Source organism: Acyrthosiphon pisum, chromosome A1 (assembly GCF_005508785.2).
Source record: "Acyrthosiphon pisum isolate AL4f chromosome A1, pea_aphid_22Mar2018_4r6ur, whole genome shotgun sequence".
NCBI classification, from domain to species: Eukaryota; Metazoa; Arthropoda; class Insecta; order Hemiptera; family Aphididae; genus Acyrthosiphon; species Acyrthosiphon pisum.
The window spans coordinates 142270401-142286362 of NC_042494.1; the positions used below are offsets into that span (position 1 = coordinate 142270401).

Below are 15962 nucleotides of genomic sequence, written 5' to 3' on the forward strand. Positions count from 1 at the left end.
GGCGGCCATTTTGTTGGAGACAATATTTTTATACGTATGGACTATAGCAGTCAGCTATTTTTATATATCTGTGGTTGGCTTAAATATATTTCATTAATGCACGGTCTATATATTATAAGTCTATGCGTTCTCTGGAGGAGCGGACTTGAGGTTAGTAATGTATTTATGTCATGTAACGTTGTAATCGCTAGTAGTCACGTCGCCTCACTATGTACCGGGAGTGAATATTTTGCGCCACCGAAAACCGGCCAGTGGGCAAAAACATATCGACAACTCCGTTTATAAAAAACACTTTGTAATAAATACATACAAATAACTGATTTAAAACGTGTGATATAACTCATTAATGTAGAATAAGTAAATGATCTAATATGTATAAAATATATTCAATAGTAAAAAACCCAAATTTCACAAAAATTAATCATTTATATTTATTTGTTATATGAATTATTACTTTAACTGAATAATCCACATTTTGTTTACAAGGCCAATGATTATCATAAAACATGTGGTCGTTCCAAGGACGGATCCAGATAGGGCGATTGGGGCGATATTTTTGCTTATAAGTTATAACTGAAACATTATTGACTAACTAATGACTTTGAGTATAACAGCGCATAGCCTATGGCTTTCTCAATCTATTGATACCACATTTTAACAATGTAGTTCATTTATTAAGCCTGTAGGCTAATATAAATAAAACCAAAATATTTACACCGTTTAAATGATACCTAATGTTTGTTAATTGTTACCCAGCATGACTAGATAGTATATAATATTATATAGGTATGATTACATGTTTACTGCAGATACGCGCATTCTTCTTTAGGCCCAGTGTATTACTCAGTTCTTGGCTACTTATGAGATATTCATATAATTAACACTAGATTAGATTTTAAAAACTTAATTAATTTAAAATTATTATTTTTAAAATTTTTTTTTTATGTGTTTACGACTTATCTACTTAATTGTTAGGTATACTGTTATGACTTATACGAGTTATACCTATAACGTGGGTTTTATCGTGTAATACCCACATATTATTAGCGCCACGCGAAGTATTCCTCATGATTTTATTATAAGTGTCTATAGTAATCTAATAATACATACCTATGTGTGTTATTACATTGGGCTGTCGGCTAAATATTTTGTTGCATAATACACGAGATTATGGAATACTGTCGGTCGGTACACTGTCTGGTAGATCGTCACGCATAAACGCTGCAGACAGGCACGTTTAACATCGAACAATAGAGTAACTAACCTCCCGCCGACTGTACCGAACAGTTTGTCGTATGGATTCACAGTACACGGGTTGCGGTCATCGTGGTTTCCGACTTACGATTAGGGATGTGCTGAACTAGAAATATTGGAAAAATCGAATACCGAATATTTTGTTTTCTACACCTAAAAATACCGAATGTTATATAAATTAATATTATTCGGGATCTGGCACAGAATATTCGGCGTTATTCGGTGCAGAATATTAAAAAGAATATTGATATCAAACATAGTAACTAGTAACATAAATACATATTACATAGTACATACGTATAAGCTATAAAGATTAAAGATTAAACTGATTAAAGACGTACAACAATATACTTTTCAAAAACAATTTTATTTCAAAACAACTTAGAAAATGTATTTGTTATAAATTATAATTTTAATTTTTGATAAGATAGTATGAGATCCTTTCATATTACTATTTAGTATTTAGTATTTACTAATTAATTATAAATTATAATATGACTATATGAGAGCTTTTCTTAATCGATTTCACTTAATAATATTTTATAAAATGTATCTTTGGACTATTCTAAAAGTTTTAAACCATTTATAAACTATAAATACAATATCTAATAAAAAATTGAACAAATAACAACACTTTATAAAATGTATTGGTTACAAAGTACAAACTTGTAAATTGTAATAACTAATAAGTACAAAATAAACCTATATATGTAATTTAATTATAAAATACAATGACCAGATAATAATATAATATGAGATGATTGATGAACTTTCAATTTTCAAATGTTCAAAGGTACAAAATAAATAACAAACCTATAACTGAATTATACAATATATATTATATCAAAATTTAAATTGTACGTTGGTGTTCAAAAGATTATTATGTAAAAAAAGCAATTTTTCTGCATTTCTGGGTAATAATCTGTTTCTTTTGTCTTCATAGATGGTACCAGCTTCAGAAAATTATATTATTTATATTATATTTTAGATTATATTATTTAATTTAAAAATTTAAATATCAAGTACTTAAATTGTATTCTTGACCGAATATCAATAAAATACGCCGAATAGCCGAATATAAATTAATCCCGAAATATTGACCGAATAGGCCGGATACCGAATAACTACCGAATATTCGATCCTTCCCTACTTACGATGGTGTCCTAATTCGGGGCGGGACGAGCTTAGATCTCATATACGAGCCGTCTGAGGGAAGGACTCAGGCCCGTTTAGGAACTTTCTATACCAGCTGAACCTATAGTAAAACCACAGCCGCTCATTGTGGTTTCACGACGGTCGACGGACGGTATAGGTCACGTCCCCGGGTCGTGGATAGGGGAATCTTACATGTAAGATTTGAGTTGAATATTGGAAAGTTCTCGCGGACTGCTACGTATAAGTGATCCGTGGTCTTGCTGGGTGGTCCTCTATGCAGGACCGCGGTCGTCTATAAGGTCACCACCGACCTTATAGTTTGTGTCTGTCTAGTATGAACTGGGGCACAGGCAGCGGGGCTTACCTCGTCAAGGAACCGAGCGTCCCAGTGTCAGTCATTACCTAGCATGTTTCCGGGATCTATCAGTGAGTGTTCGGTGTTGCGTCTGGTGGCTCGTCTCCTAAGGAGCCCCGATAATCACGTAGCCATGAGCGGATAGCGGAACATGTCCAAAAAACGACGTATTACAATTGGCTCTAGTCCCCCCCCCCCTTAAATCCACCACTGAAGCAAATAAAGTGATCTATTTAGTGTTTTCTTTGTTTTATATATTTGTGTGATCCACAGAAAACCAACATTAAAAATAGCTCATTTGAGTACCTACAGGTTTAATTGTGTCCAGCAAAGATGGCTTATCTAGCACCAACATATACATTTTGTGGAATTATATATTTATTTATTCTGTGGCCAAAAATAGAAAATTTACAATATTATGGATAAATATTTTTGTATTAAATAATTCTATATTTCTATGGTTGCTAACTGCTAACTGCTAATTGCTAACAAAAATGTTTATAAACTTCTGAACAATTTTTTCGGATTCATATTTGATTTATAATATTTTAATTGTTATATTATAGCACATGAATATTACATTTTTTAATATTACAATAACAAATCTTTTCAAATAAAAATAACATAATATATTTTGCCATTAAGATAAGTCATTACACCTTGTAAACTTTTAATATTTTGTAATAATTTAATACTTGATTACTATTTTATAGATGAAAATTTAAATAGTAAGACCATTCATTTATTTATTATTATCGTATTTATTAATTTATTATTTAGTACACTGTACGAATGTTGACTGTCCAAAATATTAAAGAATGAAATATAAATCCTTTTTTTTTTGTTTGGATGAATATTGCTAATTATTAATAAATGTATAATATATGGATTTTGGGTAAATAAGTTATGTATATATTTTTAAAGAACGTCAGTTTTCAGATAATCAAACGAATCCAACAATGTGTAAAATACTAAAGTGTAAACTAAAATCATGTTTTCCGAAAGCTTTATTTTAAAAAGCGCAGAATCGTTTAAAGCACAAAACGATTTGTAATATATTATACTATGTTCCGATAATATATATATTTTGTTTTCGGAATAGCAACATTACATTTAAAATCATGTGAAATCGTGTAAATATGTGTATATTTATATACAATTTGCGGAATCATATTATACGTTTATCAAATATCAATAGCTATAAAAAATCTACACGATTCCGCAAATTTGGGGAATATTTCTCCACCGAAAATAACTGTATTGAAAATCTTTACAGTTTGCCTAAATTTAACAGAGTTTAAGAAGGGTTAATTTGTCAAAGGAAACACCATGATGCAGTTTCAGCTACCTAATTATTAATATGGTAAAATTGCATAGAGTGTCTTTAGAATTTAGAATTTAGAAATTTTATCACAATTTTTAAAATACCAAGAGTCTAAAATAAAACAAAGTTCTGTAAACTATATTATGAAACCTATTGTGAAAAACATTTTAAAGATAATTTATTGCTTGAATTATCCATCTAATAAATATTTTATTAGATATATAACATTTTGTTAATATAATAGAATATGTTTTAAAGTCATAAATGTTATTAATATAATTTACAATTAAATGTTATACATTTTAGAAATTTTGAGGATTTTCTTACAAGACAATAAGAATTTAAAAGTTAACGGTAAACGTATAATTCTTTTATGCAAACAATGTTATATAATTCTGAGTATTCACTCCAATAATTGTCAAGCCTGACAAAGTTAATTATAATTTTTAATTGAGTTAAGTTAATTTGATATAAAATATTTTAAAAACTTTATAGTTAGTAGTTATCCTAATTTTTTTTGACTCAGTTAAATTAAAATTTATGTAGAAAATTACAATGAACTTACAATAACTTAAGTTAAGTTATTTATTTTGTAGGCATATATATAATATAGTATAATTATATATATGTTATAAAGTAACGAATATAAAAAAAAACAACCCATCCGAATAACATAGGTGCTTATTTTTTACTTTCTTTTACAGACGAACTGATGAAACCAATAGAATTTTGTTCAAACCCCCGTGAGTAATGACATAAACAAATATAAATCAATTTTTATAAATCTTAATATTTGAAATTTAAATATTATAAAGTACTAGCTGCCCCGCCCGACGATGTTCAGGCCAAAGATTTGTATTTTTAATAATGATATTTGTACAAAATGTATATACCATATTTATTCTAATTATAATATTAATCCTATAATATGTAACGAATTGCAACCATTTAGATTGACAAAAAAATCATGTGTGAGCTACCCTTTAGGTACCTATCTACAGCCTATATGAGTTGAAAAATCAAACTGTCCAATTTTCAAGTCATAATCTATTGTAATAACTATTTTATTGAAAACGGTCCAGTCATTTTTTGAGGCTATTAACTTCGGATAAACCAAAATCCAATTTTAGTTGTACGCCTATTACCCGATTTAAAATTTAAAATGTAAAACCGTATTAAAATAAGTAGAGTTCTTTTCGAGATATTCTCGTACATACAAAAAAGGGGCAGCGTTTCTCTAATATATTATGCATGTTAAATATACATATAGACCTTCCTCTTGAATCACTATCAATTAAAAAAACCGCATCAAAATCCGTTGCGTAGTTTTAAAGATCTAAGTATACTGGCTGAAATAGGGACTTTGTTTTATAATGTGTTAAGATTAAGATTAATATGTTTAGCAACATAATATCTTAGTTTTTAGAATAATATGATTTGATTTAAAATAATATATACCTAAGCATGTAAATAATTTACAATTAAATTAGATACATATAAATTGTATTTTTGTATAGAAAATAATTTAAGTTATGTTGGAAAGTTTTAAATCTATACGACTAATACTTTTGAAATTACAAAAAATAAACTAAAATCGTTAGAGGAAAAATCTTTATTATTGATGCAACTATACAAATTCGTTATATATTGTATAATCAAATGCTTATAAACAAATTGTGACTTAAACATTGATTTTTTTTAAATTTCTATAGTAAAAATGTTTGAGGAAATTAATTTGTCAAATTTTTTGATAACTATAGTTTTTTCATATTTGTGCTAGTCATATGATTTTGAACATATGTTCAAAACGTGTTGACATCACAAATGTATTAAAGAAAACTCAGAATATTAGTATAGGAGCGCAGACGGATCAGCTGTTGCTACCACATCTAAATAAAATATAAATAATAAAAATGCACATCACTTACCATATATTATATATTATTATGATAACATATTGATATTAGTGGACTTTCACGCCAATACAATAATAAATATTATTATGTAATATAAATATCTGGTCACGTTACTAATCATATATATTTGTATTTATGTTTATACATTTATAGCTAAAAAAAGTAAGTCCATTAGTATTATATGCATACTATAAATAGATATAACCTTCTAATGGTTGATATGCTAATCCATATGTACAAACTAATGGGTTAATAGTACCCCTGGTACAAATTTCATAGAATATGTGTACCTCCGTAAATTGCATACAAGGGGGTACCGCGAATATCCCATACAAATTCCTAGATTATTTTCAGAATCATATTGTACTGCGTGAAGTTGGCCCCCTTGTTTTATTTTATTTATACCGAAAAGGGAATTATTTGTGAATTCTGAAAACCAATTTATAAAATGTTGGTAGCATCTTGAAACCACTAGCTATATATGGACATAGAACAATGTAGAAGCGAAACTCGATCAGCTGATGGGTGAAGTGTTTACCTATGATCTGAAGTCAGAACAATGAAACTGTTTCCGTAACACTGACATGATGTTATACCCGTATTGAAAAACCGTTTCCGCCTAATAGGCAGGGTATTCTGCGCGGGGTCGGGTTGTTTCCACTGTTTACTTTTATCATAGATTATGTATGCCACGCCGTGTTCAAGGTTACAATCGCCCGATTCGGCCAATTCACGGAGTTTCATACCCCTGATATGGAGGGGTCGGCGTGAAGTTGGCCCCCTCTGTCTTATTATTTTTATACCATGCTGGGAAATGATTTGCAAATTCTGAAAACCAATTTGCAAATTTATCAAAATTATTTGCAAAATGAGTACTTACATAAGTTTAAAAAAAATTTGCTTGTGGTGGGGGCCAAATTCACAGTTCACGTATGTTTAATACACGTTTTAAAGTTGAATGAAATACGGAGTACCCGAGTACCTATACGTCCTCGTGATAAATTTACAGATTGTTTTACCATACAAAATAGCATATTTTTACAATTATATAATACATAGTAAATACTGCATTTACTATTTACAGCGTGGATCTTATTCACTTTTACATCAGTGGTTATTGTTCAAAACCAAAATATACCGAAGCTAATATTATGCCCAGCAATAACATTAACTAGCCCAGCTTTAGCTGTCAGCTGTTGGATTGGTGTTTTTGTCTGTGGCAGTAACTATTATTAGATCACCAGAAATTAGATCTATATAACACCCAGTCTGAATTTATTGCACTTAATAGTTAATTTAAGATAACCTCTCACAAATATTTAATAACATCGAGTGAAGTTGAAGCAGTGTTGGTCCCTGGGAAAACACCGTTTGAATTAAAATGCTGTTTGCACACCATGTGCAATGCTTATTGTCTTATCATGTCATCCATTAAGCCACATGCTTATAATACGTGACACTTTTAAAATGTATTTGTGTAAAGAAAATTATTTACATTACGGTGGAAAGTTTAAGTCCGTGCGACTTATGCTCAGGGCCGGAGCGAGGGGGGGTTTAAGGGGTCGTCACGACCCCTCACTCATTTAACCTAATATTTCAGTCGGCACATTAACACATTGTCAAATACAACAAAAATATGTATAACATATAAAAATACAAAAAAAAAAAAAATGAAAATAAACCATAGTGGAAAAATATGTTCTATTTTAAGTTTAATGGGCCAATGTGATGATTTTTTGCCCGTGTCTCTGCAGCTAAAATTAATATCGACATTTCACATTATTTTATTGTATTAAAAACGTCATGTAATACGTATTTTATACGTCATGTATACGGGCTAAATAAACGTATTTCCTGGAACCCGGATAGCAAACGGTCGCCGTTTGGCAGTTGGCAGGACGTATTTACCACTCACTGTTATCGCAATACTGACGATAAAAATAGACATAGTAATATTTTTGATGAACAGCTTGCTGAACATAATATTGTAATAGTTATTATCATGAAACAATTTATAATCATAGTTGTCTTACATTCTTACATTCAGTATAGTACAGACGTACAGTGCCTACTTCATAAATCATACGTCGTCTCGCTAGAAAGTGCTCTTGCCTTAATCATATTTTATACGTTTACATTTTAAAATATTATTAGTACAATAGTACTACGTTTTTAAATATGTGTGACAATAATAAAAGAAAACGCAAACGCACTAAGGTCGAATGTTTGTCATGTGGAAGTTCGTTTGACCATGATTATCGACGTAAACATGAAATGAAAATGCATGGGGGTAATAATGTCAAAGTAAAAGACATTAGTCTTGGAAAAGCCAATAACCCTTTTAGTGCGGCCCAACTTAACTTTCAACGAAAAAATCAGGTACGTAATGTAATTACATTAATTAAGTATTTAAAAATTTAAAAAACAATCAGACATGTTACTATAAATATTGTAATAGATAATACCTTTAATATTAATTTAAAGTCTAGACATTAATTTTATAGTTTATACCATTTATCATTTATAGAAAACAAAGCTCTGATCTGGTAAAATTTAGCTAGACTAAATATACATAGGTATACTAGTATATTAATAAGTACCTACATAGGCATTTAAGTCCTGTAATTTATAATAAGGTGCCTAAATTATTTTATAGATAAATTGTATTATTTTAAAACTGTTTATAATTTGTATTATAGAATCCTGATCAGTCTATCTCACCAGTGTCAGTAAGGGTTTCATCAGATGATGAGCAGCAAAACAATGACTTAGACATTATGTCTGGAAATGCTCCTTACTTAAAGGTAAATAATTGTATAGATGAAAAGTAAATAGTATTACCTATTTTAAAACTGTTTATACTTTGTATTATAGAATCCTGATCAGTCTATCTCACCAGTGTCAGTAAGGATTTCATCAGATGATGTACAGCAGAAAAATGACTCTGACATTATGTCTGAAATTGCTCTTAATTTAAAGGTAAATAATTGTATAGATAAAAAGTAAATAGTATTATTTTAAAACTGTTTATACTTTGTATTATAGAATCCTGATCAGTCTATCTCACCAGTGTCAGTAAAGGTTTCATCAGATGATGAGCAGCAAAACAATGACTTAGACATTATGTCTGGAAATGCTCCTTACTTAAAGGTAAATAATTGTATAGATGAAAAGTAAATAGTATTACCTATTTTAAAACTGTTTATACTTTGTATTATAGAATCCTGATCAGTCTATCTCACCAGTGTCAGTAAGGATTTCATCAGATGATGTACAGCAGAAAAATGACTCTGACATTATGTCTGAAATTGCTCTTAATTTAAAGGTAAATAATTGTATAGATAAAAAGTAAATAGTATTATTTTAAAACTGTTTATACTTTGTATTATAGAATCCTGAACAGTCTATCTCATCAGTGTCATTAACGGATTCATCAGATGTTGTACAGCCGAAAACTGACTTAGACATTGTGTTCGGAAATACTTCAGACATGAAGGTAAAAAACTTAAAAACAAAACAGAAATTATACAACTATAAGGGATAAAAATACAAATTAGTAGCCTTGCCAATAAATATGTTCAGGTCTATTAAAAACTTAATTAGGTATTATTTATTTTTGTAGTTTGAAAATGCAGAGAGTAAAGTTGAAAACATTTGTGAAAAAGTAGAAAACAATCAATGCATCATGGGAGTTGGTGAACAAGATATATCACTAGTACCTACTACAGACCATACATGGTTAGATTGTGTTGGACAATTTTCTGCGTTACTTTGTATGTTAAGTGAATGCAATAATCTCCTCACAAAAGTTACTAATGTTTCTATTCCTAATCCTATATCTTTTTTAACTGAAAGTATCAGTATGATTTCTTCCGTCAAGGAAAAGTCAAATGAATTTTTAAATATGGCTACATCTGTTCTGACATCAGAATTATCTTTAGGTAACAATAATGGAAATAATAATATAATTGATAAACTCTTGGACCACGACCCTGGAAAAAGAGAAAAAGTTCAGTCGTCCTCTCAACGAAATTATTTATTAAGCTTAGGGCCATTTCAACCAAAATTACCAAGATATCCTATAAACGTAGATATTCCTCAAGGAAGACAACGACAGTTCAATTCAAATTGGTTTACAGAATATCCATATTTAGAGTACAGTGTACATAATGATTCAATTTACTGTTTTATATGTGGATTATTTCCTACTGGCCCGAATCGTTCATGTGGTGAAACATCATGGACAAAAGAAGGAGTTAGGACATGGCACAAGATGAAATCTAAAGGTAAAAACAGAAAAGGAAAATTAGAATTACATTTTACATCAAAATCTCACCAATTTGCATTGAACGATTACAGTAATTTTATTTTACATTCTAATCATATTGATGGACTTCTTAATAAGGAACATAGAAAAAAAGCCATAAACTTTATTCAGCAGAAAGAATTTCATAAAGATGTAATTAAAATTTTGTTTGATGTATCTCGTACTTTAGCACGTCAAGGATTACCTTTCAGAGGAGACAGAGATGAGAAAAATGGGAACTTTAATCAACTTGTTTTACTTTTATCACGTCACTGTCCAGTTATGAAGACTTGGATAGAAGAAGCCAAATTTCGACCTTATCACGTTAATTATATGAGTCATAACTCTCAAAATGAGTTCATCTCTTTACTTGCTTTGGAAACAAAAAAACAAATAGTTAATGAAGTAAATGCGGCAAAAATGTATTCAGTTATGGCAGATACTACCCCAGATTTGTCTAATCGTGACCAGATGTCAGTTTGTGTCCGTTATGTAGATTCATCAGGAAAAGTATTAGAGCGATTACTTGAATTATTGGAAGTAACTGATAAAACTGGAAAAGGTACAGCTCAAAATATCTGTGAGGTGTTGACTAAAAACTGTCTTGATTTGGAACGTATTGCATTTCAATCATACGATTATGCGAGCAGTATGTCCGGAAAATTTCAAGGAGCTCAAGCCATGTTATCTGAACTAGTTGGTTATCATATACCATACATCCCTTGTCAGGCCCATAGATTAAATACATTTGTAGAACATAGTTGTGAAGCAAGTATTATAGTTTGTGACCTATTTTTCACCTTAGAAAGTTTATATGTATTTTTCTCTTCAAGTACTAAACGAAGTATAACTTTAGATAAAGCTCTATCAAACATTGAAGGATCTTTGAAGCTTCGAAATTTGTCTAAGACCAGATGGACTGCCAGGGCAGAATCTCTACGGGCGGTTTGGCTGTCTTTTGAAGAAATTGTTTCAGTTTTACATGAAATATCTACAAAATCAACTATTGATAAAAAAACTAGAATACAAGCATTAGGACTTGAGAAGAAATGTTTATCAATTGATTTTATCATTTGTATGTACTTTATGAACCATATAATGTACCAAATGAAAATATTGACTGAAACATTGGAAACCAAAGATCTTAATATAGTAGACGCACTGATATTAATTGATAGTTCAATTAAATCACTTACAGAAACTAGAAACAATAGTACACTGATTAATGAACTTATAGCCAGTGCTAAATCATTTTGTCTAAAACTAGATATTGATTTTGATGGGGATTTTAATCAACATCATAGAAAAGATTAAAACCAAAAAAAATTGATTCAAATCAACAATCACATATAAACTTAACTTATGAAGACTTTTTACAGAAAAGAATTTCTTCAAGTTCTGGACACATTAATTAGTTTGTCATCAGAAAATTTGAAATCTTGTCTGGTTTGTATTCAACCACTTTTTAAAGTATTATCGGTGCCTATAAGTTCAAATATAACTGTAAAAGATGTAGAAAAAGCATTTTCCTTATTTCCAAAAAACTGTGACATGTCTAATGTAACAGATTTCAATAGCGCATTATGTGAGATAAATATATTAAGGCTACAAACTGAAAATGCTAAATCATTGGCTAACGTCATGGATGTAGCCAACAAATTAAGGACTTTAATTCCTATGGCTAATGAACTTTGTCGTTTGGCATTAACATCACCAGTTACCACAGCTTCAAATGAACGATGTTTCAGCAAGCTAAAATTAATCAAAAACCATTTAAGAACTACTATGACCAGCTCCCGATTAAATGATTTGATTATACTTGATTCTGAGAAAGACATTTTAGATAATATTGAAATGACAAATATGATACAAATATGGGCATCGTTAAAAGAAAGAAGAATTTCGGTGTAATATATAATTATATGTATAATAACGATGCCCATATTTGTCATTTCAATATTATCAAAAATGTCTCTCAGAATCAAGTATAATCAAATCATTTAATCAGGAACTGCAGGTCATAGTAGTTCTTAAATGGTTTTTATATAAGTATACATTTTTTATAATTTTTGTATTTTTTTGGAATGCACATTCTGACAATGTTAAATAATATTTTGTAAAATGTAATATATTATAATACTTATTTGTTATAAAAAATAGTTATTGTTTTATGATGCTCATTTAAAATCAAAATAGATAGAGAATCTGATACTAAAAATTCAGCTTCGATCAAAAACTCTAAGTAAAAAGGCAATATTGTTGGTAAATAGTGATTTAAATAATTGAAAAATGCCTCTAGGATTTTGTTTATTCTTTATCATATGATACAAAAACATTATTAGTTTTATCGTTTTATTTATAAACGGTTTGACGAATTCTTACTCTGGAACAATATCATAATTAATAGTGAATATTGAAAAATATGTATAAAAACATGCATTTATCAAGATTTTATAATAAGTTTTTGCTCCAACATAGTATGGAATTGTCGAAACAAAAACTTGACATTTTGAGTGTCGCAAAAATTTTTTTTTAGTGTATTATAATTATGCATGAATTTCAGTCGTCACTTTCGTTAACCACGACCCCTCACAAATATTAGCTAACGCCGGCCCTGCTTATGCTTCTGAAATTATAAAAAACTAAATTAAATCGTTATTTTTCATACAACTATACAAATTTATTATATATATTATATTAGGTATTTTTACATAAATACTCATAAACAAATTGTGACTTAAACTTTGATATTTTTGATATTTTGTAATAAAATCTTTGTAGAAATTAATTCGTCAATCTTTTTGATAACTTCGTTAATTTTTTAAGATTTGTGTTAATTATAGAATTATGTTACAAAACGTGTTGAAATCACAATGTATTTACATTATAGTAAAAATGTTAAGTTTAATCTTTTATATGTGTAATACCTATATCTTATTTACCTATTGTACAATAATTAAGTCTTATGATTTCTGAGTATAATTGTAAGCCGAAAATAATTATTAGTTAATATTTTACAATAATTATTAGTGTATTAAAAATAATTATACATTCATAAATCTAATATTTAGATTTATAAATTTACAGCTAACAAGAAGCCCTGGTTTAATAGTAATATTTTACTGAATTTATTCTAAAATACAATCTATAATTAATATAAACCATACATTTAGTGGAATTATATATATAATATTTATTTATTCTGTGCTGAAAATAAGAAAATCAAAAATTATTGAATAATGGCCGCTAACTGCGAATTGCTAACAAAAATATTTATAAACCTTTGAACATATTTTCTGGATTTATATTTGATACATCATTATATTTATAATATTATATGTAGCACATTAGCATTACAGTATTAATATATTACATTAACAAATCATTTAAAAATAAAATAATTATTTATTTGTCTATAAAATTGATCAGTGTTCTAACCAAATTTATAAACTTGTAAATTGTAAATTGTAATAATTATTAATTTATAATCATTTAATTTTTAATTACTTTTATATAGTACCTTTATTCAATGGTAAGACCACACATTTGTTTATTGTTATCGTATTTATTCATTTACAAGTACACTGTACAGTGTACACCTTATGGCTAATACTTTACCATATTAGAGTAGAGAAAGTTTACTTCCAACCATATAATATAAAGGTATAATATACAAACTGACACTAGATAGCCGTCTGCTCCTTCTTATCATTGCAGTCGGCCGCCATTTACAAAGCAGGCATTGTTTACAAAATAATATTATGTATTTATATTATATATAATATGAATAAACTAGCTGATCCCGATCACTTCGTTCCCCGTAAAAAATTGCGATTATTCAACCCCTTTTGGGTGCAATTCAGCCTACGTCAGATCGCGGATAAAGTGCAATAGCATATCAAGTAGTCCAGTGGCGTACGCAGGGGGCGGGGGCTATCGGGATGAAGCCTCCCACATTGACTGTATTTTTATTACTTAAAAAAAAATATTTATCAAGTTTCAACTGTCAACTATAGTAAGCAAAACGTAAATTTCATATACGTCTAATCAGAATGAATTCATTTTTGAAAAGACATTGTATTTGCATACCAATTTTCCTAAAATTATCTGTAATTTTTTGGTAAAAGAATGAACTACTTGTGTGAAAGACCTTGTATTAAATTTTCTAGTCTTAGCTTATATAAAAATTTAATATTTTAAAAGTTTTAAACTAATAATTAACTGTGGTTTTGACGAAATTTGAACTTTAAATGCTTATAAAAAATAACCATGTTGCCTATGTATCGTTAATATTTTAGCTATAATAAAAACTTATGTATTACATTTTTAAGCTTTTTGACTGGATAAATAATTGTTTATTGACATTTATAGAAAAAAAAATTTTAATTAATCAAATACAATCCAAGTGAGGATGGCATAACAAAGCTTACCAAACAATTTTAACAAATTTTAATTTTTTTTCTCCAATTATTTTAAAAAGCATTGAGTATTTTCAATTTGGACCTTCTAAAAGATTAAGTACCAAATAGCTCCAATTTGCTTCCGAAAACATACATCGAAGTTTATGATCAGAGCATTTTTTTCTACCAGAAAAGTTGAGAAGTTACAAACATTTTAAAATACCTCAAATAAACGTCTGAAATTATTAGACTGGACAAAAAAAAATAAAATTGTAACTATTAATGTAACTATTACTATTTTCAGCCACCGGAAAGGTAGGAAATCTCAAATCTGTATGTCAAAAATACAACAGTGGCGCAACAGTGCATTGTATTATATTGGTTGCAATTAGTTAATCGGACATGTTTGTTGATTTCATATAATATAAAAATGAATCGCAGAATGTGTTGCCAAGCGCAATAATTCTACTGTACGTGTGTTGTGACTGAACTCCTCCTAAAAGGTTAGACCGATTTGAATGATTTTTTTTGTATGCGTTTGCGTTTATTCATCTGATTTTAATACGGTTAGGTTAGGTTAGGATTTTGTATTAATTGATTATATCAATCCACCATAGGTAGAATACGACAAACTTGGTATAACTTTGATACTTTAGAGTTAAATCATACACTAACGTACATACAGCACGGGGTCCGCGATCTACCGCAGGTAGATTGCCTACCTGATAATGTACTGCTGTGAATCAGAATTTTTATTCCGGGCAACGGAAAAGTTAAGATTAATTTTGAAACCATACACCGAATATTAAATAACGAATTGAACAAAGTTTAAGTCACATATAGTTGGTACACTTAATGGGCAACGAAGTGCACGGGTTCAGCTAGCTTATTAATATTTATGTATTTATTCTATAACCAATAGCAACCTATTATAAACAAAAATTTCCACTGTAAATCTCAAAATCCCAATTTGAGCACATTCCCTGGTGAGGATAGAAGAGTGAAAAATACCGGTAAAGCACGATTGAACATATACCTTTTAGCAACACGATTGAGCATAGAATATTTTATGCGATGTTGCCACATTCACATGGCCGAAATTTTGTAATTTATTTTTTTCACGTATTATTACACTAATTATTATGATACCGGACGCGAGCCGTGAGCTAAGCCCAGCTTAATAGACAATGTTATCGATTAATTAGTTCCGGAGTAATAAAGTTCCGACGTTTTAAACATTTAAAATTGGGAG

The 15962-nt window shown here is 29.2% G+C and overlaps 2 protein-coding genes across 2 annotated transcripts in view; both read left to right on the forward strand.

Annotated features, from left to right (window-relative positions):
* The window catches only part of LOC115033571, a 27132-nt gene extending 22179 nt beyond the window's left edge, over nt 1-4953 (forward strand). Inside the window, exons 6-8 of the mRNA XM_029486370.1 lie at nt 3478-3492; nt 4395-4442; nt 4904-4953. Coding sequence (XP_029342230.1) covers nt 3478-3492; nt 4395-4442; nt 4904-4953 — 113 coding nt within the window. The remainder of the gene's footprint in view (nt 1-3477; nt 3493-4394; nt 4443-4903) is intronic.
* Nucleotides 4954-8616: 3663 nt separating this feature from the next.
* LOC115033572 (zinc finger MYM-type protein 1-like) lies at nt 8617-11624 on the forward strand. The gene is made up of 6 exons (XM_029486371.1): nt 8617-8808; nt 8879-8983; nt 9050-9154; nt 9225-9329; nt 9396-9500; nt 9627-11624. The coding sequence occupies exons 1-6, from the start codon at nt 8782-8784 to the stop codon at nt 11622-11624; spliced, it is 2445 nt and encodes an 814-aa protein (XP_029342231.1). The 5' UTR covers nt 8617-8781.
* Nucleotides 11625-15962: the final 4338 nt, after the last annotated feature.

Coding starts and splice junctions, on each gene's coding strand:
- LOC115033572 (XM_029486371.1), top strand. CDS start 8,782: ATGTCTGGAAATGCTCCTTACTTAAAG. Junction 8,984..9,049: donor AAATTGCTCTTAATTTAAAG/GTAAATAATTGT, acceptor TTTGTATTATAG/AATCCTGATCAGTCTATCTC. Junction 9,330..9,395: donor AAATTGCTCTTAATTTAAAG/GTAAATAATTGT, acceptor TTTGTATTATAG/AATCCTGAACAGTCTATCTC.